Source organism: Dama dama, chromosome 5 (genome assembly GCF_033118175.1).
Source record: "Dama dama isolate Ldn47 chromosome 5, ASM3311817v1, whole genome shotgun sequence".
In the NCBI taxonomy this organism is placed as follows: domain Eukaryota; kingdom Metazoa; phylum Chordata; class Mammalia; order Artiodactyla; family Cervidae; genus Dama; species Dama dama.
Window position 1 is genome coordinate 125,577,458 of NC_083685.1, and position 21,496 is coordinate 125,598,953.

Below are 21,496 nucleotides of genomic sequence, written 5' to 3' on the forward strand. Positions count from 1 at the left end.
ATGCTGCGATGATCCTTCAGGTTCAGGTCTTTATGTGGATACGTTTTCATTCCTATTGGGTGAATATCTGGGAGCTGAATTACTGCGTCATAGGTTAAGCATATAGAACTTCCCAGGTGGCGCTAGTGGTAAAGAATCCAATGGGTTTAAGCTGAGGCTCCAGTGGGCTTCCCGGATGGCTCAGTCTCAGTGGTAAAGAAGTGCTAGGCAGGATACACAGGAGACGAGGGTTCCATCCCTGGGCTGGGATGATCCCCTGGTGGAGGGCACGGCAACCCACTCCAGTATTCTTTCCTGGAGAATCCCATGGACAGAGGAGCCTGGCGGGCAACAACCATAGGATCGCACAGTCGGACAAGACTGAAGCAACTCAGCACACACTTCAGGGTAAGTGTATGTTTACCTTAAAAGGAACTGTCAAAGTGTTTCCCAAGGGGTTTGCACCACTTTGCACTCTCCTCAACAACAAATGAGAGGTCCGTGACTTCACACCCCTTTGCCAAAGATTAGCACTGCCCGGCTATTTAATTTTAGCTATGCTCTGGATCTGAAGGGCCCTCTCTTACTGGGATTTTAACGTGCGTTTCCCTCGAGACTAATGATGTAGAGCATCTTTTCCTGTGTTTGTTGGCCATTTGTACCTTTTCTTTGGTGAGCTGTCTATTCAAGTCTTTCGGATTTTGTTAGTCCCCCATCTCCCAACCCACAGCCCCTCCCCTGGCCGTCTCCATCTGCAGTATACCTTCTTGTTTTACGTGGGTTCTAAATTAAGGCTGCCTCTCTCCAAGGAGACTCCCGTCAGCCCCACCCCACAGGGATTCTTCGCTCCTCTGAACTCCTTCAATACACATCTGCCTCTGCTCCTGTTTAACACAGCATCTGCCTCTGTATAGTATCACTTAGATGTCCAAAGGGTGGAGGAGGCTGGAGAGGGGCTTCTTGGTAACAGGAAGTTCACAAGCAGTGGGATTCTGCCCTTATAGAATTATGATGTTGCACACTAATGGCAACTATGCTTTTTAAGATTATAGGTATCCCCCTCCCTGAAAATGCCAGACTATCTGAGAAAGAGGAACATGAAGGTGGAATGGGGAGGGGGAAAGGCACCCCCACCCCATGCCTCTGTCTTAAGAATCTCTGATATAAACAAAAGATGATTGGGCTTGGAGGAGATGTCCTGGATTTGAGTTCTAGTTCTGCTATTTAGTAACTGTGCGGGGGGCGGGGGGGGGGGGGGGTTGCTGTGGGCAGATCTGGGCCTCCATCAAGTAAATGAGCATGACGTCATCCTCTGGGAGTTGTGGGGGTTACACAAAACCTGTTAAGTACGAAGCCTTGGTAAACTGTAAGGAATCAGGTGTGTTTGCTTGGGTGTGTCTGTGTTGGCCTGTTAAATTACAAACTCCTTAGAATATCGATCTGGTAAAGAAACTCTTGCCTTTATACGTATTAAAAAAAAAGTTGGAGGGATAAACGCACAAGAAATCAGGAAGGAAAACGCGAAGGAAGATGAAGGAATCCAAGTCCTAAGCGTTCCGGACTCTTTTCCGGTTTCTCTTCCGTTTCCTCCCCGCCTGCTCCTCGCCTTCCCCTCTCCCTTCTCCTCCCTCCTCCAAAGGGCTCCTGCCCCCAGAGCTGCCGCCCCCACCACTCCAGGCCTCATTTTAGAGGGACCCTCCATATGAAACCGGGACTTCCGAATGAAAAAAGAGCAAAGACAATCAGAAGTGGCGGAGGATGTTTGCACAACACAGCGGCTTTGCTCCCAGGGCCAAGGCCAGCCTCCCACAGCGCGGGTTAGGGCCTGGGCCGATGCAAGGGCCAGGACGGGTGCTGCTGCCGTCTCCAGGGCCCTTTGCGGTGGCCTCCAGCCCCGGGCACCCCTGAGTGAGCGGTACCGCAGAGCGACCCCACCTGGGTGGTCAGCTCTGAATGCGTATTTTCTCTACAGCAATCCCTTCTCAGTCCCAAACCCTCTGGGCTAGAGACAGCTCTCCACGTGCCGCTGCTAAAGCCGGATTCAGAGGGGAGCGCCCCCCGCCCCCCACCATCTCTCGGAGGCTTGAGCGAGGCCTTGAACTTTCTGTCCCATGAATTCACACATCTTTCCCGGCACTGTTTTAGGTCCTGAAGGTAAGACTGGAGAAAAAGCGACCAAGTGAGGCCTGCCGGTACCAGCGTCCCCTCTGTGGGTGGAGAGAGGGGACGAATGTCCGTGTCGGCTGTGGAGCGGCTGCTAAGTGCTACTGGGAAAAATACTTAAGTTCAGGGATAAAAAAAAGGTCCCACAAACCCGAGCAGGGTGCGGCGCCGGAATTACATAAGGAGGTTGTTTGAGGTCAGGCGGTCGGGAAAGTCCTGGGGGCTGAGGGTCTCTACGGGGGTCCTTGCGCCCCCATCCCGCCGGCGCCCGCGTCCCCTCCGCGGCGATTTGCTTCTGGCTCCAGGTGGCCTCCCCACCCCCGCGCATCCGTGCGCTCCTCCTGCGCCCGTTCTGGTTCCGCCCGCCAGGAGGGTGGCCCCGGGCCGGCCGGGTCTCTGGGCGCGCACCGTGACACCGGGGGCGGGTGTCCCCAGCCGCGCGCGTGACTCCGCCCCGCCCGCCCCCGCTCGCGCTCGGCGCCTCTGCCGCCCGGCGCCGCAGACGCTCCCGGATCCTCCGAGTCCTCGGCGGGTGCCCAGTCCGAGCGTGGAGCCCATGGAGCCGGCGGGGGGCGCGCCCCAGGAGAGCGCCGGGGCCGAGGCGCTGCTGGGCGAGCTGGAGGCGCGGGTGGAGGAGGTGGTGAGGGCCAGCTCGTGGTGGGAGCGCCGCGGCGTGGACTGCGCCATCCTCGCGCTCAGCCTCCTCGCCTTGCCACCCGGTGAGGGACATGGGGGTTAGGGGCTGCGGGGCCCGCTGGGCGGCGGGGGAGAGTGGCGGGGTGGGGTAGATGGCGCGTGCCCGGGACCCTAAGACAAGAGGGTCAGCCCGGAAAGTCTGGTTGGGGTGTCCTGACTTGTGTACCCGGAGGTGCCCTGATGGATGAAGGGCAGTGGAGGAGAAAGTTGAGCCGAGTCAGGGAGAGGTGGGGGGATGGGGGTGGGGGGATGAGATGGCCTGGGGAGGGGGAGGGTGCTGCCTGGGGGAGGGGGCGAGGGGCGTGTTCCCTGGTCTGCCTGGCCTGGATCCCCCACCGTGCCCTCTCCCCACCGTGCGCTCTCCCCACCGCTCCTCTGGCAGGGGCGCAGAATCGACTCCCGGCCTCTCCTCGGTGTCAGTGGGCTCTGTCTTGTCTCAGAGCCTTTAGAGGGAGCCGAGCCATCCCACTCGGGCCTTCGTGGAACCTGCCACACCGCTGTCCGTGGCAGTCCCCAGGGCTGGGCCCTCTTTGGCCCGGGCTTCCAGGGGTGCAGGCTGGGGCGTTTGGGCCCAGATCTCCAAGAACCAGAGAAAGATCCGCCGCCCTTACCGCTCTTCTGCTTGCAGCCAACCCTCTCTTCCCTGCGCAGGGTTCCTGTGTCTGCGCTCTGACAGCCCCCTGGTCTTTGCCCTGGGCATCACCATCCTCGGGGTGTGCCACTACACGCTGACCGTCAAGGGCAGCCACCTGGCCACTCACGGCGCCCTCACCGAGTCCAGAGGCTGGAGCAAGGTCTGGACACTTTTCTTTGTGGAGGTGAGCCTGGGCCTGGGTGGGAGCCGCTGCGGGGCCTTGGTGTGAGAATCCAGGCGTGCACAGCCCTGTGAGCCCTCGAGGGTCAGCAGCTGCGGCTGTTGGCACATGGGCCCAAGCGTGTTGCCTGCCTGTGCTACGGTCTGTGTGTGTCCGCGTGCGTGCACGACCCCAAGCCCTTGAGAGGGTAGAGGGCTGCATGAGGAATGACTAGTGCGCAACTGAGGCCGTGGACGTGGCCCGAGCACCGGTTTCTCCTGGGGGTGGCTCTCTTCCCTGCAGCACTGGTTCAGGAGGGCGGACCTTCTTCCTCCCCGCAGGACTCCTGCTCGGCTGGCAGGGCCTGGCTGCAATCCTCGGGCGAACTGGTTTTGCAGTTGGGGTTTGGGATGTGAACTATGGACAGAGGGCAGGGGGAGGAGGGGCCTGGTGTCTGTCCCAGCACCCCAATTCCACAGCAGCCCCCACCTCCTGACACCTGGCGATGGTGGAGCCTCCTCGAAGCCCTCTGCTTCCCCTGGTCTGTACTGGGAGGGCCCCTCCTCTCTCCTGACTCTTGCCCCGCTTCTTCCACCATCTCCCCAGCCTGCCTCAGCCTGTGGGCATGGTCAGGAAGGCAAAGGTGTCTGGCCCGGTTCCCCTTCTCTCTGGACCAGTCTCATGTCTCTGATGCTCTGAGCGCCCCCTCTTCCCTCCCTTCCAGGTGACCCCCCACCATGGGCCCTGGGTCCCTTATGAACAAATGTGAAAGATGGTACCAGACACTGTCCTTTTCTACCAGGAACTGGTTACTGTGACCAATTAACTCAATTATTAACTTTTTTTTTTAAGACCTTTTATTTGTTTATTGGCTGCACCACGAAGCAGGTGGGATCTTAGTTTTCCAAGCAGGGATGCAGCCTTCACCCCCTGCTTGGAAGCTCAAAGTCTTAACCACTGGACCACCAGGGAAGTCCCTCAGTTACTAACTTTTAATAAAGTTATATAACTTTACATAACTGTACACACACGCACACAGGATATTTTATAAGATTATAGTGCATGAGTTAGATGAGAGGAAGCATTGTCTGTCTAGCACCCTCCATTGCCTTCATCCTCCCCAAACCCACCTCTCCCACCTGCACACATTTCTGTTTTTTTTTTTTTTCCTTAAAGGGAGGGAGATTCCTTAATTTTTAAGTTTTTAAAATATTTATTTATTTGGCTCCAGGTCTTAGTTGCGGCACTCGGGATCTTTGATCTTTGTTGCTGGATCTTTAGTTGCAGCATGTGGGATCTAGTTGCCCAACTAGGGATTGAACCTGGGCCCCCTGCACTTGGAGCGCCAAGTCCTACCCACTGGGCCACCAGGGAAATCCCTGCACACATTTCTAAAATGCAAAGGGCAAGGGCGGGGCGGCACTTCTGGTCCAGTGGGTAAGACGCCAATGCAGGTTTCCCAATGCAGGTTCCTGGGTTTGATCCCTGGTCAGCGATCTAGATCCCACATGCTGCACTGAAGACGCGGCATAGCCAAATAAATAAAAATAAAGAAGTATACTTTTTAAAAAGGACAAGGGGAACCAGTGGGTCCTCAGGGTCCATTTCAAGACACTCTTCTTCCCAGGGACCCCTGAGCGTTGGTCTCAGCCAGACTCTAAGGTACAGACCCAACCCTCCAGCCAGGGTCAGACGCCTCCCGCACTGCCCCCCCCGCCCCGCTCCAAGTTTGTAATCACAAGCAGGGGAGGAACCAGGCATGTTGTGCTATCACCTCGGCTCTGTCAAAGCTACACGGAGCCCCAGGGGCCTGGGGGCAGCTCAGAAGGTGGAGTCTTCCCAGGCTCCCCAGATGGAGGGCTCCAGCTGAACCACAGCGCGGGACCCTCCCGGAAGGACCCCAGCAGCCTGGTGGCTGCACCTCATCTCGTCCCCTGGGACCCAGGGCAGTGGCCTCATCTTTGCCTCTTTAGTCCCTGGCACAGGGCTGAGCTCAATGTTTGTTGACAGTGACCCTGCAGGGGACCCAGGGACAAAGTCCTGGGAAGAGCGAGCTGCCGGAAGGTCACAGCCTGGAGGCGGGTGAGCCCCACGTAGTGGGGGAGGCTTGGCTTCCACCCCTGAGCTGTGACGGCTGGTATGCCGCAGGCAGATCACAGATTTCCCGAGGGCAACCTGAGTGGGAGGCCTCCGCTTTTCCGCCCCCCATGCCTCAAGGCATGGCCCTGACTCTGGCCAACCTCAGGGAAGATCCAGCTCCCAGTGGGAAGGAGGGGATGGCTCCACCTCCTCGCCCACTGGCAGGGGTGGGGCGTGGATTCTTTCCTTTTGTCAACCAGGCAGCGGATAGTGTCGGGGCCACCTTGGACACACTGACCCTGTGACCTTGGACAAGTTACTTAATTTAGCATCTAAGTGTTGGTTTCTCCATGTAATAAATGAGAATAATAATGTTACCTCCTTTGTGAAACCAGTGTGAATATTAAACAAGACACCCTAGATCGTCATTAGGGCCTGGGCCTGACTCTTCAATGCCTGCTTCCAAGTAACAAGCTCTCCCACTGCCCCCATCGCCTTTTTTTTTTCCTCTTGAGGGAACACACAGTCAGTTGCAAGGAAAAGGTTAGTGGTTTTTGTTACTTGTTCTGTTTGTTAGCATTTATTTTTTTAAAGAAATTGCTTTAATCAAATGCTTTAGTTTTCTGTTTTTTCTTTGTTTTAACACTTTTGTCTGTGCTGGATCTTTGTTGCTGCACGGGCTTTTCTCTAGTAGTGGCGAGCTGGGGTTACTCTCCAGTTGCGGTGCGCTGGCTTCTCATTGCGGTGGCTTCTCTTGTTGCAGAGCAACAGAGCTCTCGTGCATGAGGGCTTCAGAAATTGCGGCTCCCGGACTCTAGAGCACGTGCTCATTAGTTGTGGTGTTGTCGCCACGCGTTCTGGGAAACAAACTCACTCAGAAGGACAATGCAGATAGTGGAGTGTAGTTTATTACACCGGCGGGCCCAAGGCAGAGTCTCCTCTTAGCCAAGGACCCCGACCAGTTTTTGGGAAAACCTTATATACCCTAAGTGTACTTGCTCAAACCCACCTCCCCAAATACCTTGAAACTAGTCTGGACAAGGTAAAGAGAGATTCGATCAAAGTTAACCCATGATTCATGTGTCACAAGACTAGATAAACAGTGGATACTTATCAACAGGCCTGTGGTCATATCCTGATAAACATAGTGGAATCTACCACTTTGTTCTGTTACAGAGATAATTAGCATATTCTTTTAGAAAACGGAGAGTCCAAGTACAAGTCCTGAGGCTCTTTTATCTGGGGGTCTGGTTTTCCATTGGTATGCCATTTCTATAGACACCGGGCCCAAAGCTCAGAGTCTACTGGGAGGGTGACCATGCGTGTAGCCTGATGCTCGCAGCCTGGCCTACGATGGAGTCCAGCTCTGCCTGCTTCCTCCTTCATTCCCCCCTCTTGATGTTCTTAACTCATATTATGAGCATCATTCACAGGGATATATTGCACCCTGGCTCTCCGACCTCCAATTTGGGAGAATGACATCAACCTTCGGGTTACAAAGTTCATAATACATTGTAAAATTCAGGGTCCACAAAGCAGAACTATCAAGGCGACTATAACAATGGTAAATGTAGTTTTCCACCAATCGCCCTTCACCCAAAATAGGACCGAAGTCCAGAAAGGAATGTTTTCATTTGACATTGCTTTTACCTGTTTTTTCATGTCATCTAAAGCAGTTGATACATTGCCAGGTAAGTCAGGAATGCATACACAACATTCAACCTTAATTATAGCACAGGTCCCTCCTTGAGCCGCTGTGAATATGTCCAAAGCCATTCTATTTTGAATTACTATTTTTCTCATTTGGATTTGCTCTTCATTTAAGGCTTGGAAGGCTTTTGTTCTATCTAGGAGGGCCTGTTTTGTGAAATTAGTCAAGACCTCTACTTTAATCATGATATCTGTGGTCCCTATAGAGGTTACAAATAAGGCAGCAATATACTTATACCATTGAAACACAGATCTTATCCACCTAGCATGTAAAGGTAGATATACTGGGGCTTGTTGTAGGTTAGGCTTTTGTTACACTGGCATTTATATCAAATGCAACCCTATGACCCGAGTCTATTGACTGTAGGTCTGGCTTATACCCAGAGAGCAGGGAGAGATTATGATTGTGTCCCAGAAAAGAGCAGAGTGGTTTAAAATCTCCTTGGTGGAGCGGTGACAGCCCCCAGGGAAGTCCATCCATCACAGACAGAGGCATAGCCCCACATACCCAACAGTTGGAGGTATTGTGGAAGTTGGCGTAGGAATGTGCACGTTGATGAGACCAAAGCAGCAGGAGTTGATTATGCGGCTTCATCCTCAAGGGGCTGGTCCAGGATCTTCTTTTCCTTCTTCTTAAGGATGGTCTTAGTCTCTTGAGGGTCAGTGGGGTCCCTCTGTGTAGTCCACTCAGCGTTTCCTGGGTCTGCGTGGTATGCTCTCTTCACCCTCGTATGATGGATCCAAGGGGCAATACCCGCAACTTGAACTGCAATAGGGGTAGTTAGAATAACATAAGGGCCCTTTCACCAAGGAGCTAGTAAATCAAATTTCCAATCTTTGACCCATACTTGGTCACCAAGCGTAAACTCATGAATCTGTTCGCCAAAGGGGAATGGCACCATTTCTTGTACAAACTTAGTTACCTGATTTATTACCTTACCCAGTCCCATCTGCTGTGAAATCCTATCCCCCCTTACTGGAGGCAAATTTGTTGATTCCTGTTTTATTATGGGAGGGGGCCTCCCATACACAAATTCATATGGCGAATAGCCTTGGGACTGTGGGGTCATCCTGAGTCTGAGCAGAGCCATTGGAAGCAAGTCCACCCAGGAGCAGTCAGTCTCTATGATCCACTTGGAGAGTCTCTTTAAGTGTCCGGTTGGTTCATTCCACCATCTCAGAACTCTGGGTCTATATGCAGTATGCAGTTTCCATTTGATGTTTAAAGTTTTGCTTACTTGTTGTACTAAATCAGCTACACACGCCAGGCCATTGTCTGATCCAATGCTGGTAGGAAATCCAAATCTGGAAACTATTTCCCTAAGCAGGCACCAGGCTACTTCTGATGCTCTTTCAGTCCAGGTAGGTCAGAAAAGATGACTGGAATGATTTCAGTTTTTTGAATTTACCAAGGCTAGATTTATGGCTCAGGATGTGATCTATTCTGGAGAAGGTTCCATGTGCACTTGAGAAAAAGGTGAAATTGATTGTTTTGGGGTGAAATGTTCTATAGATATCAATTAGGTCTAGCTGGTCCATTGTGTCATTTAAAGGTTGTGTTTCCTTGTTAATTTTCTGTTTAGTTGATCTATCCATAGGTGTGAGTGGCGTATTAAAGTCTCCCACTATTATTGTGTCATTGTTAATTTCCCCTTTCATACTCGTTAGCATTTGCCTTACATATTGCGGTGCTCCTATGTTGGGTGCATATATATTTATAATTGTTATATCTTCTTGGATTGATCCTTTGATCATTATGTAGTGTCCTTCTTTATCTCTTTTCACAGCCTTTATTTGAAAGTCTATTTTATCTGATATGAGTATTGCGACTCCTGCTTTCTTTTGGTCTCCGTTTGCGTGAAATGTTTTTTTCCAGCCCTTCACTTATAGTCTGTATGTGTCCCTTGTTTTGAGGTGGGTCTCTTGTAGACAGCATATATAGGGGTCTTGTTTTTGTATCCATTCAGCCAGTCTTTGTCTTTTGGTTGGGGCATTCAGCCCATTTACATTTAAGGTAATTATTGATAGGTATGGTCCCGTTGCCATTTACTTTGTTGTTTTGGGTTCGCGTTTATACAGCCTTCCTGTGTTTCCTGTCTAGAGAAGATCCTTTAGCATTTGTTGAAGAGCTGGTTTGGTGGTGCTGAATTCTCTCAGCTTTTGCTTGTCTGTAAAGCTTTGAATTCTCCTTCATATCTGAATGAGATCCTTGCTGGGTACAGTAATCTGGGTTGTGGGTTATTCTCTTTCATTACTTTAAGTATGTCCTGCCATTCCCTTCTGGCCTGAAGAGTTTCTATTGATAGATCAGCTGTTATCCTTATGGGAATCCCTTTGTGTGTTATTTGTTGTTTCTCCCTTGCTGCTTTTAATATTTGTTCTTTGTGTTTGATCTTTGTTAATTTGATTAATATGTGTCTTGGGGTGTTTTGCCTTGGGTTTATCCTGTTTGGGACTCTCTGGGTTTCTTGGACCTGTGTAACTATTTCCTCCCCCATTTTAGGGAAGTTTTCAGCTATTATCTCCTCGAGTATTTTCTCATGGCCTTTCTTTTTGTCTTCTTCCAGTCCAGGTAGGAAAAGCTTTTACCCATCTCGGGAATGTACATACCATGACCAGCAGATAATGGTAGTGTCGGTGAGGTTTCATTTTAGTGAAGTCCACTCCCAGGTGTTCAAGGGGCAGCATGCCTTTCAGCTGAATGCCTGGAGGTTTTTGTCTGAATATCCGAGAGGCAGCATTAACCTGTGAGCAGGCAGCATGGCCTAGAAGGGTCGCTTGGTGTGTTTGGCTTACCAGAGTGTGTGCCAGCTCCTCCGGTACCAATAATTTGCCACTTGGCAATTCCCACCATCCCTTTTCAGTCTTGATGGCCCCTTCCGCTTTGGCTAACCTGACAGCCATTGTCCTTGTTTTATCAGGCTAGTGCCATCAGTATATAGGACCCAATTAGGGTCTGGAACCTTGAGCCCTTCTTTAAAACAAACCCCAGATACCTTACCTCCTCCTTGCAGATTGGTGCCTTTTTCTTCGACACCCAGTAACCTGCTTCCATCAGAAGCTGGAGCAGTGCATTTGTCCCTTTCCAGCATTTTTCCTTGGTCTCTGCAGCCAGCAGCCGGTCATCCCCGTATTGTAGGAGCCAACATCCATACTCTTCTGGATGGAATGAGTCCAGGTCCAAAGCCAAGACTTCCCCAAAGATGGCTGGGGAGTTCTTAAACCCTCGTGGGGGAGTCCAGATGAGCTGTTGTTAGGTGCCCCCGACTGGATCTTCCCATTCAAAGGCAAAGATGGGCTGTGACGCTGGGGCGAGGCATACGCAGAAGAAGGCATCCCTGAGATCTAGGCGAGTATAAACTTTAGTCCTTGGCGGGAGGAGGCTAAATAAGGTGTAGGGGTTTGGAACAGTGGGGTGTAAAGTCACAGTAGTCTGGTTGACTAGCCTGAGATCTTGTACAGGCCTATAGTCCTGTCGTTCTTCCTTTTTGACTGGCAGGATCGGCATATTCCAAGCTGACTGGTACTCTACTAGAATGCCTGCTTGTTTCAACCTATTGATGTGGGGCAGTATGCCGGCCTGGGCCTCTATCGGTAGCAGGTACTGGCGCTTTCTAACCTGGATGGTGCCTGGTTTGAGTTCTATTATCACTGGGGCGTGATGTTTAGCCAGGCTGGGGGGAGGGGGGCTTGTCTTCCCCCCAGACCTCAGGGAATAATTGCGTTAGCTCTCTCTCATGCTCTTTCGGCCCACCTGGTTCTTCCTTCGGAGGCTCATGCAACCTCCACTCATCTTGGGGGGGTATTGAGAGAGAAAGCAAATAAGTCATAGTGCTCATCTGGAAGGTGGGCCTCTCCTCAGGGGAGAAAGTCACTTGTGCTCCTAGCTTGGAGAGCAAGTCTCTTCCCAACAGGGGTACTGGGCACTCAGGAATGTAGAGGAATCCATGAATCACTTGGTGCCCCCCCATCTGACATTTTCTGGGCTGGCAAAACGGTTTAATCATCTCTTCTCCCGATACCCCAGTTGCAGCAGTAGTCTTTCTGGACAGTGGTGCCACAGGTTTTGTTACTACTGACAGTTCTGCTCCTGTATCCACCATGAAGTCAATGTTTTGGTCCCCCACTTTTAAGGTTACCATGGGCTCTCGGGGACCTGAAATCTCTGAGCCCCGGCAGCCCTAGTTAATTTCCAAGTAATTTTAATTTCCAGCAAGCCCCAGAAGTGCAGGAGTTTCCTCTTCCTTCCTTGCCTTAGGGCATTCATTCTTCCAGTGGCCAAAACCTCGGCACCCGGCACACTGGTTTGGCTGTGACGGGGCCCGGGGCCCTGGGCCTCCGTTGGGACTGGTTGAAGGACTGTCCTGTTCCTGGGGGGCAGAGGAGGTTTTCCGCCAGAGATAGACTTTCACAGAGCAGGAGCTAGCATTGCAAATCTCTTATCTGTTCTCTTTCGCTCCCTCCGGCTCTCTGACAGAGCGCAGTCTCTGCTTAATTCCAACATCTCCCTTCCCTTCCTGTCAGTACTCGCTGGGAGAGGTGGGTATTGCTTGGGCGGTTCAGCTGGAGCCGGATCCTGGAAGTGTTGGCCAGAGGCTTCTGCCAACGGGATCGGAGCCCGCCGAGGTGGCGGCTCTACGACCTCCAGAAGAGCTGGCGGAGGAGCAGCAGCTGCTGCAGGAACTTCCTGGCCCTGGATCGGGCATTAAGGCAGCCTCTGGTCCTGGTGGAGCACTGGGCCGGCAGGCGCGTCATCATCCAGTATGGGGTAGGGGTCAGGTCATCCCCGTCCAAATCCTGCCAGATCCCAGAGGGAGAAGGGGGATCAGCGTGTCTTCACCTGCCGGTCAGCACTATCGAACCAGAACACCACGTGGTCTAAGACTGTTTTTCTCCCTTAAAGTCTGTTCTGCCTTGGTGGGCTTGATCAGGTGTGGATGAAAACATAGATAGGTTAAATATCCCATGTCCCAGGCCGTCTCTCCGGAAAAGCCAATTCATACTCAGTTATGTATCCCCCTCCTTCTAGCCTGACAATTCCAAGGGGGTCAAGAATTTCACAGCAGACAGGACACCTCCTGGGGGAGGGCAGAATATAAGCCTACAAGGACCAGTTTCCTATCCTAAAAATCCCCTGGCGATCGCTGGTAATAATTTTCCCTGAGACAGCGTGGACACACCTTCCTAAGCCCTAGCGCGCTCGTCGACCTGTGTACCAAGCAGTCGCCGCCGGCCTATTCCAGGCTCCTGTGGGTCCCCGCTCCTTCTAGTCCCTCCCAGGGGGTGATCAGGCCCCCTCTTCCACCCTGCCGGGTGGCTTCCTCCTCCCCTGAGCGCTCAGTTCCCCTGCTGCCGTCCACCACCTGCTAACGTGAAAGGTCCGGGCGTTGAGAAGCAGAATCCTTCCAGAAGGGCGAGGCGCCTTCCCCCCTCTGGAAGATTCAAGTCACAAGGCCTCAGAGTAGTCCCAAATGGGACTTGTCTCCTTAAAGTGAGGAGTTTCCCGGCCCATGCACCAAATGTTGTCTCCACGCGTTCTGGGAAACAAACTCACTCAGAAGGACAATGCAGATAGTGGAGTGCAGTTTATTATACCGGCGGGCCCAAGGCAGAGTCTCCTCTTAGCCAAGGACCCCGACCAGTTTTTGGGAAAACCTTATATACCCTAAGTGTACTTGCTCAAACCCACCTCCCCAAATTCCTTGAAACTAGTCTGGACAAGGTAAAAGAGAGATTCGATCAAAGTTAACCCATGATTCATGTGTCACAAGACTAGATAAACAGTGGATACTTATCAACAGGCCTGTGGTCATATCCTGATAAACATAGTGGAATCTACCACTTTGTTCTGTTACAGAGACAATTAGCATATTCTTTTAGGCAACGATCGTCCAAGTACAAGTCCTGAGGGGGTCTGGTTTCCCATTGGTATGCCCTTTATAGACACCGGGCCCAAAGTTCAGAGTCCACTGGGAGGATGACCATGCATGTAGCCTGACGTTCGCAGCCTGGCCTACGACGGAGTCCAGCTCTGCCTGCTTCCCCCTTCAGTGGCACACGGGCTGAGTAGCACCATGGCACGTGGGATCTTCTCGGGCCAGGGATCGAACCCGTATCTCCTGTGTTGGCAGGCAGATTCTTTACCGTTGAGCCACGAGGGAAGCCCAGCATTGTTGATTTTTAACTGAAAGTTTGGCCAACTTGAACAAAGCTCAGTGGAGCTGTGTGTGTGTGTGTGTGTGTGTGTGTGTGTGTGTGTGTGTGTGTGTGTGTGTGTGTGTGTGTGTGTGTGTGTGTGTATTGAAGGGACTGTTTGCTGAGGCCCTGAACCATACCTGTCCTTTGCATCATGCAGAGGACCAGCTCTTGCCATGCAGGATCTCAGTGGACTACCTGGGACCCTCCTGGATCCCCGGCTCCCCCATCTTTCACGTCTCGTTGTCTGTCTTTCATCCTCCGCTTGTCGACTGCCTGCGCTCTTTCCAAACAGGAGCCAGCATCACTATAGAAGAATCTGGTCCCCTAGTCATAGCCTCAGGTATTGACTGAGTGTCACCTCACCCAGCTTTTGCCAGGCTTCTTTCACGATCTACTGGCAAGAGCTGGGGGTGAGAGAGGTCACCCTCTCTGACCCATTGGGTCTGAGGGGAAGGCGTGCAGGATGGCGGGGGCGGCGGACATCCAGGTTGCTATTGCTTCTCTGCTAAAGTATCCAAAATCATATACCGCACTCACGCCAGGATTGACTTCCTCCGAACACTCACTTCCCGTCTACACCCTAATGTTCCATTCCATTCCGTGTACCTCTGATCCTCTCCCTTGCCCACGGCTTACCCTCGTCTGCCTGCCCCTTTTCCTGGGTTATGTCATGACGACTTCCGCTTATCTTCTTGGGTACTGCCTGTCAAGGGCTGCAAGAATGTAGGGGGCAGGCTGGAGTGGGCAGGCCCCCATGGTTCAGGTACCGAAGCTTGGAAAAGTTTAGTTTTTAATTTATAGTTGCTTTACAATGTTGTGTTAATTTCTACTATACAGCATGGTGATTCAGTCACACACACACATACACATGTTCTTTTTCATATTCTTTCCCATTAGGGCTTATCATAGGGTATTGAATATAGTTCCCTGTGCTATAGAGTAGGACCTTGTTTTTCACCCATTCTCTATGGAATAGTTTGCAACTGCTGACCCCAAATTCCCTGTCCCTCCCCCATCCCTCTCCCCCTTGGCAACCCCAAGTGTGTTCTCTGTATCTGTGAGCCTGTTCCCTGAGTCTGTGAGCCTGTTCCCTGTGGCTGTGAATCTGTTTCTGTTTTGTTGATAAATTTATCACATAAAAGTGATATCTATCACATGGTGTTTGTCTTTCTTATTCTAACTTATTAATATGACAATCTCTACATCCATCCACGTTGCTGCAAGTGGTATTATTTCATTATTTTTTATGATTAATATTCCATATAATATATATTATCAAATCTTATAACCACATGTTATATTCCATATAGTATATACTATCATATATTTATGTATGTATACACCACATCTTTATTCATTCATGTGTTGATGGGCATTTAGTCTGTTTCCATGTCTTGGCTGTCGTAAATAATGCTGTAGTGAACACAGGGATGCATGTATCTTTTCGAATTATAGTTTTCTCCAGACCCACACCCAGGAGTGGGTCGCAGGATCATATGGCAACTCTATTTTTAGTTGGAGAAGATTAACTCCTGTAATCAGGAGGGCTTTAGGGACTCCCTTGCAAGTCACTCACAGTCAAGATGCTCCCCTAAGTGGGAGGGAACAGGCCGTGCCAGTTACTAAGCTCCATTGTGTCTCAACTTCCAACTCTCCTTTTAAAGTCGGCTCTGTGCTCCGGGGGTGGCGTCACAGCTGGTCCACAGAGAGCCCAGGCCGGCTCTGCCCTGGGGGAGGGGTGTCACCCGGGGGGATACTGTCACCTTAATTCCAGTCCCCTGTGGTGGTCGTGGAAGCCCAGCCCGAGCCCAGAACCCCCAGCCCGATTACGATGCTGGAACGACTCCGATTCTCTTCCCACCAGTTCACTGTGGCCTTTATCTTCAGGGCCGTCTCTGACCTTCTTTCTGTTTGGCCCCACCTGAACCCCGAGGGGTGGTCCTCTGAGTATGCTCCACTGTGATTTTTAAGTTTTTTAATTAAAAAAAATATTTAGCAAGCAAACTCAGAGATCTGTAGTACAAAATATACTTCTTAAAAAAAAAAAAAAAACTTTTGTACTTTTGAAATAGAGATTCACAAGACCCTGCAAAAACGGATCAGAGGGGACAGAGCGGTCCAGTGGACCCTTTGCCTAGTCTCCCAGAATAGTTACATATATTTAAATGTCATTCAACTTTTGACATTCAGGACTTCCCTGGTGGCTCAGTGGTAAAGAATTGACCTGCCAGTGCAGGAGACATGGGTTCAATCCCTGGGTGAGGAAGGTCCCCTGGAGAAGGAAATGGCAACCCACACCAGTATTCTTGCCTGGGAAAGCCCATGGACAGAGGAGCCTGGCGGGCTAGGAGTCTGTGGGGCCGCAGAGAGTCAGACACGACTGAGTGGCTAAACGACAGCAATTCAGCATGCCAGGACGTTGACTTTGGTGTGTGTGTGTCTGTGCGATTTTATCATGTGTGCACATTTGTAAATGTACTTGCAAGGGGTCATGTGGCAGTTCCCACACCTGTGGGCCTCCAAAAACCTGGCCCCCGTGGGCTTGCACACGGGCCCCCAGAGGCCGAGGATGCTGGAGCAGGATCAGGTGGTCCTCTGTGGGTGGTAGCACTGAGCCTGGTGAATGTCCTGGGGTGGGTATGGTTGGGGGCGGCTAGGAGAAAAGCGTGGGGCTGCTCCCGGGGGCCCGTGGCTGCCCAGCGGGGAGGGGAGACTTGGAGGGAAGCTGGGTTTGCTGGGGAGATGTAGGAACTGAAACAGTGTCAGTAGTTGAGGCTCCATGTGGGCACTGGCTGAGCAGTTCAAAATCATCGAGCTTTCGCTCCCGGCCCAGCCCTCTGCTGGGTGCTGGGGACACAATGGTGAGCAGAACCCTTGTCCGGTTCCCCAAGGGCTCAGAGTCCAGTGGGTAAACAGGCACACATGAATGACATCAAAATAATAGAAGTCTTAATTATACCAACTGACCCTTACTGGGTGCTTACTGTGTAGCTGATGTCAATTATCTTACAATCACGCCTCCCTGTGAGGTCAAACCTATTATCACCCTTACTTTGTGGATGAGGAAACACTGGTCTGGCAGGTTAGGTCACTTGCCCCCGGCTGCTCAGCTGCTGCACGGTGGAGCCCAGGGCCAGGGCAGGCAGATTGTGAAGGCAGCTGTGTGAAGGCCATGGGAACACAGAGAGGAGAGAGCGTGGCAGGGATATGGGCAGTGTCTGCAGGTGTTTGGGGCTGTGATGACTAGGGTGTGTCTGTGTGTATGCACATGCATGCGGGTGTGTGTGTATGTGTGTGCTGCTGGCATCTAGCAGGTAGGGGCCAAGGTTGCTGGTAGTCTACTATACACAGGATATGGAACGAAAAAGTGTGAACGTGTTAGTCCCTCAGTGGTGTCTGACGCTGCAACCCCATGGACTGTAGCCTGACAGGCTTCTCTGTCCATGGGCTTCTCCAGACAGGAATACTGGAGTGGGTTGCGATGCCTCCCTCCAGGGGAATCTTCCCTTCCCAGGGATCGAACCCAGGTCTCCTGTATTGCAGGCAGATTCCTTACCGTCTGAGCCACCAGGGAAGCCCCCGGTCCCCAGAGGCAATAGTGGTGAGGCTGAGAACCCCTGGTGAGAGTGTCTGGAGGAGACGCTGTCAGGACAGGCTGGCTGGGCCCAGGGGTGGGAAGGTGGCTGCTGGTTTGACTTTTTGTGACCCCATGGACTATAAGACACCAGGCTCCATAGAGTTCTCCAGGCAAGAATACTGGAGTGGGTTGCCATTTCCGTTTCCACATCCTATACTTTAAAAAAAAAAAAAGAAAAATTTGGCTGTGCCAGGTCTTAGTTGCAGCATGTGAGATCTTTAGTTGCGACATGTGGGATCTAATTCCCTAACCAGGGATGAACCTAGGCCCCCCGCACTGGGAGCACGAAGTCTCAGCCACGGGACCAGCAAGTACGTCCCCAGGTGTCCTATACTTTACTTGACAAACCTAAAGCGGGGAAGACCCCAGCCCACAGTCCCTCCGGCCTGAGGGATGCTGCCTCTGGGACAACCCCCAGCCCCTCCTCCTCACGCTGCCCACCCTGTGGCCCTCTTCTCCTGTCCCCACCTCCGGAGTGACCCGCGCCCCCCAGGCCTTGAGCTGGAGACTTGGCTCCTGTCTTGATTGCCTCCTCCTCCTCCTCATCCTTGCCCCAGATCCCTCCTTCCGCCCCTGCCCTCTGGCCCTCACCTCTCTCAGTGGCCACACCTCCAGCCTCCAGCCTGGCACCTGCCTCATCCTGCCCCTTCCCTTCTGATCCAGTAAGTGATCTATTTGAAGCCCAACTCTGTGTCCTAATCTCATAATGACGGTTTTCAATCCTGCAAAGTATTGTTTGCTTAAGAATTAAAAGAGGAAAATATTAGAGGACACATAAAGAGATAGAGGACCTCCCTCACCTCCCAGGAGGAAAATGGGGCAACTGGCAGGTGGGGTAGGAAGAAGACCCCCCACCCCCACCCTGCGTACTTTTTAAATTATGCAAACATATTACCTGTTCAAAAAATAAAATATTTTAAAAAGTACCAAGTTAGAGAACTACCTTTGGCTGCTGGTGGAGGTCTGAGGATGCTTAATGAATAAACAACTAAATGAAGGAATGAGAGATCTGGGGAGGGGCTCCGATTTATTTTCATTTTTATTTATTTGTTTTTGGCTGCCCTGGGCCTGCGCTGTTGCTCATGGGCTTTCTCTAGTTGTGGTGAGCCAGGGCTACTCTTCGTTACGGTGCTCGGGCTTCTTGCTGCGGTGGCTTCTCCCGCTGTGGAGCACCGGCTTTAGGCGCGTGGGCTCCAGTAGTTGCCACTCAAGGGCTCCAGGGTGTGGTGGGTCCCCCAGCTGTCGCTGAGAGGAGACGTCGAGAGGAATTATACTGACGTCTACCCCACACTCACTCTGGCCACTTGAGGAGCCTGAGTGCGACTGAGAGATCTAGGTTCTTAAGTCTGCCTGAGGGTCGTAGAGGGTAGTGATATCAAGAAGTTTCTGGAACTTTCTCTGGGTCTGGATGGGAGATCATCTTGGGCGAGGCCTGTAAATAATCTTTCGTAGCAGGACCGTCTGTAACGCGTGGCCCTGTCCCCCGGCCCTTTGATGGGTACACGTGATACACGCCAAGCCCGGGGTCCAGTCTCTCTCCTCCTCCCAAGCCCACCGTGTTCCCTCTCGTTCTGGAAAGAACATCTAGATGGGAGGGAGAATTCCAGTGTATAGAAATAGCCTCAGATCTGGGTTTCTTTTCCTTTCTTTTTTAACGTGGACCATTTTTAAAGTCCTTACTGAATTTGTTACAATTCTGCCTCTGCTGGGAAGCAGTGGGGTCTTAGCTCCCGAACCAGGGATGGAACCCAAACCCGAACCCCCTCATTAGGAGGTGAAGTCTCAGCCCTGGACCACCAAGGAAGTTCCCCCAGATCTGTTCTTATTCTTGCAAAAAGGCAGGTCACACAGATTCCGGAAGCCTATGCTGAGTCACAAACCACATGTTACACACATGCTGGCCCCTGCCCCCAATTCTCTGGTCTGGGTATGTGGCTGAGAACCTGGCCCTGCAGGCCCCTGAGGTCAAGTTCCTACCACGCTCAGTAGGGTTCAGGCCCCAGGCTGTTTCTGGCTCAAAGCATGATCAGCTGCTAGTCTAAGCAGAGATGTAGAGCTCGGGCCAAAAGGAAGGGCAAGAAGGAAGAGCAGATTGCTGAGTGCAGCTAACATTTCTTGAAGCAAAAAGCAATGCAGACAAGCTCGGCCTCACACAGAAGTGTGAGGAAGGAAAGCAGTTAAAAACAGTCACGGACTTCCCTTGTGGTGCCAATGCAGGGGACACAGGTTTGATCCCTGGTCCGGGAAGATCCCATATACCCAGGGTCAACTAAGCCCGTGTGTCACGACTACTGAAGCCCACATACCCTAGAGCCTGTGCTCGGGAACAAGAGAAGCCACCCTCGAGAAAGTCCATGAGCTGCCAAAAAGTAATTAATAATTAAATTAAAAACAAAACAACAACAACAACAAAAGCCCAGTTGCTTTTTTCCAGTTACAGAACCGTGAGGCTCAAAATACACTTGTAAGCCTTGGGCAGAGGTGGGCTGGCCTCTGAGGAGGCCCTGGCAGATCCTGGCAACTGCTCCTTTGTGAACCAACTGTTTGGTCCTTTTTTTTTTTTAATAATTGATTATATTTTACTTTAAAAAAAATATTTTTTATTTATTTGACTGTGCTGTGCGGCATTTAGGGATCCATGACTGAGGACTGCACCCATGGCCCCTGCCCTGGGCGCCTGCAGCCTTAACCACTGGACCACCAGGGAAATTACCTGCTCTGGTGTGTTTATGGTGCTCACAGTGACTGGCATTGGGATGCCCTTCACATCCTCAAGGAAATAGGCAGGCAGCATCTTCAATAAAATTAGCAAAGTCTTCTGACTTTTGGATAAACTATTGGAAGAGGCTGAGGTTGGGTGTGTTAATTTGCATATATCTGCATGAGGAACACTTTGGCGCCTCTTTTACATTCAGAATGACTGCTCATCTTGGCGTCAGGGAGCTGCTGCAGCTGCTGGCTACCAGCTTCAGAGACGCCCACGTAGGGTCATGCCAAAGAGTCACCCCTAGGAAGAAGTTAACTCTACCCTGGGTGCCACCTTCAGGGACGGTTCAGAAGATGGCCTTTCTTCCTCCCTAGACTTCCCTCACTGCGGGGGGCTCAGGATGCAAAGCAGTGTCCTGAAGGTGCAGATGTTTCCACGATGAACACTCACGAAATAATTGCCATCGGATGCCTGGAGCTTTGCCTTCAGTGCGTCCAGTCCTCCAGCGGCCCTCTCAGACTTACTGGCCTCCCGCCCCCAAACGCTTTGCAGCATCATGCTGAGTGGATGCAGTTGCTTTTTTTTTTTTTAAAGATTATTTATTTGGTTGCATCGGGTCTTAGGGGCTTCCCAGGTGGCGCTAGTGGTAAAGAACCTGCCTGCCAGTGCAGGAGACAAGAGATGCGGGTTCCATTGCTGAGTCGGGAAGATCCCCTGGAGGAGGGCATGGCGACCCACTCCAGTATTCTTGCCTGGAGTATCCCACGGACAGAGGAGCCTGGCGGGCTACAGTCCATGGGGTCGCGAAGAGTCGGTATGGACCAACGAATCGACATAGCACGCTCACGCACACACGCACACGTGTGCCAGGTCTTAGCTGCGGCACCCAGCCGCAGGATCTTTCTCTGTGGCTCACTGGCTGTTCACTGCAGCGCATGAGCTTCTCTGGTTGTGCTGCGGACTCTTGAGTGTGCAGACTCAGTAGCTGTGGGATTAGCTGCCTCCAGGCATGTGGGATCTTAGTTCCCCAACCAGAGATCGAACCCGCGTCCCCGGCATTGGCAGGCAGATTCTTAACCACCGGACCTCCAGGGAAGTCCCAGGATGGGGTTGCTGTCCTAAATCCCTGAGAGCTGATGGTCAAGGCCGATGAGCTGGGGGTGGAAGGCAGGAAGGCCCTGGAAAGGCAGGGTCTGGGGAAGGAGGGTCTTTTCGAGGCTCCAAAGGTCCAGCTTTGCTCGCCTGTGATGTGGACCCCACCCCGCTTCTGGCTCCCTCCTCCAGGTATGCACGTCCTTCACTGCGGAGTACGCCAAGTATGGACACGTGAAGATGCACCACGGCTATACCAACGTGCTGGGCCTGGGGGACTCAAGCACGTGGAGGCTGCCTTGCCTTAACCGCTACGTCTACATGTTCCTCGCTCCTTTCTTGATCCCCATCATAACCCCGCTGGTGGCTGTGGGTGAGTAAGCCCAGGCTGTGCCCTGCAAAGACCTGGTCCCCCCCCCCCCTCCACGCCCCTTCCTTTCC

At 52.0% G+C, this 21,496-nt stretch overlaps 1 protein-coding gene across 1 annotated transcript in view; it reads left to right on the forward strand.

Moving 5' to 3' along the window:
* FADS6 (fatty acid desaturase 6) overlaps positions 1 to 21,496 on the forward strand; it is a 37,030-nt gene that overhangs the window by 10,157 nt on the left and 5,377 nt on the right. The window contains exons 6-8 of the mRNA XM_061140792.1: positions 2,512 to 2,861; positions 3,490 to 3,656; positions 21,248 to 21,428. Of these exons, the coding sequence (XP_060996775.1) occupies positions 2,512 to 2,861; positions 3,490 to 3,656; positions 21,248 to 21,428 (698 nt within the window). The remainder of the gene's footprint in view (positions 1 to 2,511; positions 2,862 to 3,489; positions 3,657 to 21,247; positions 21,429 to 21,496) is intronic.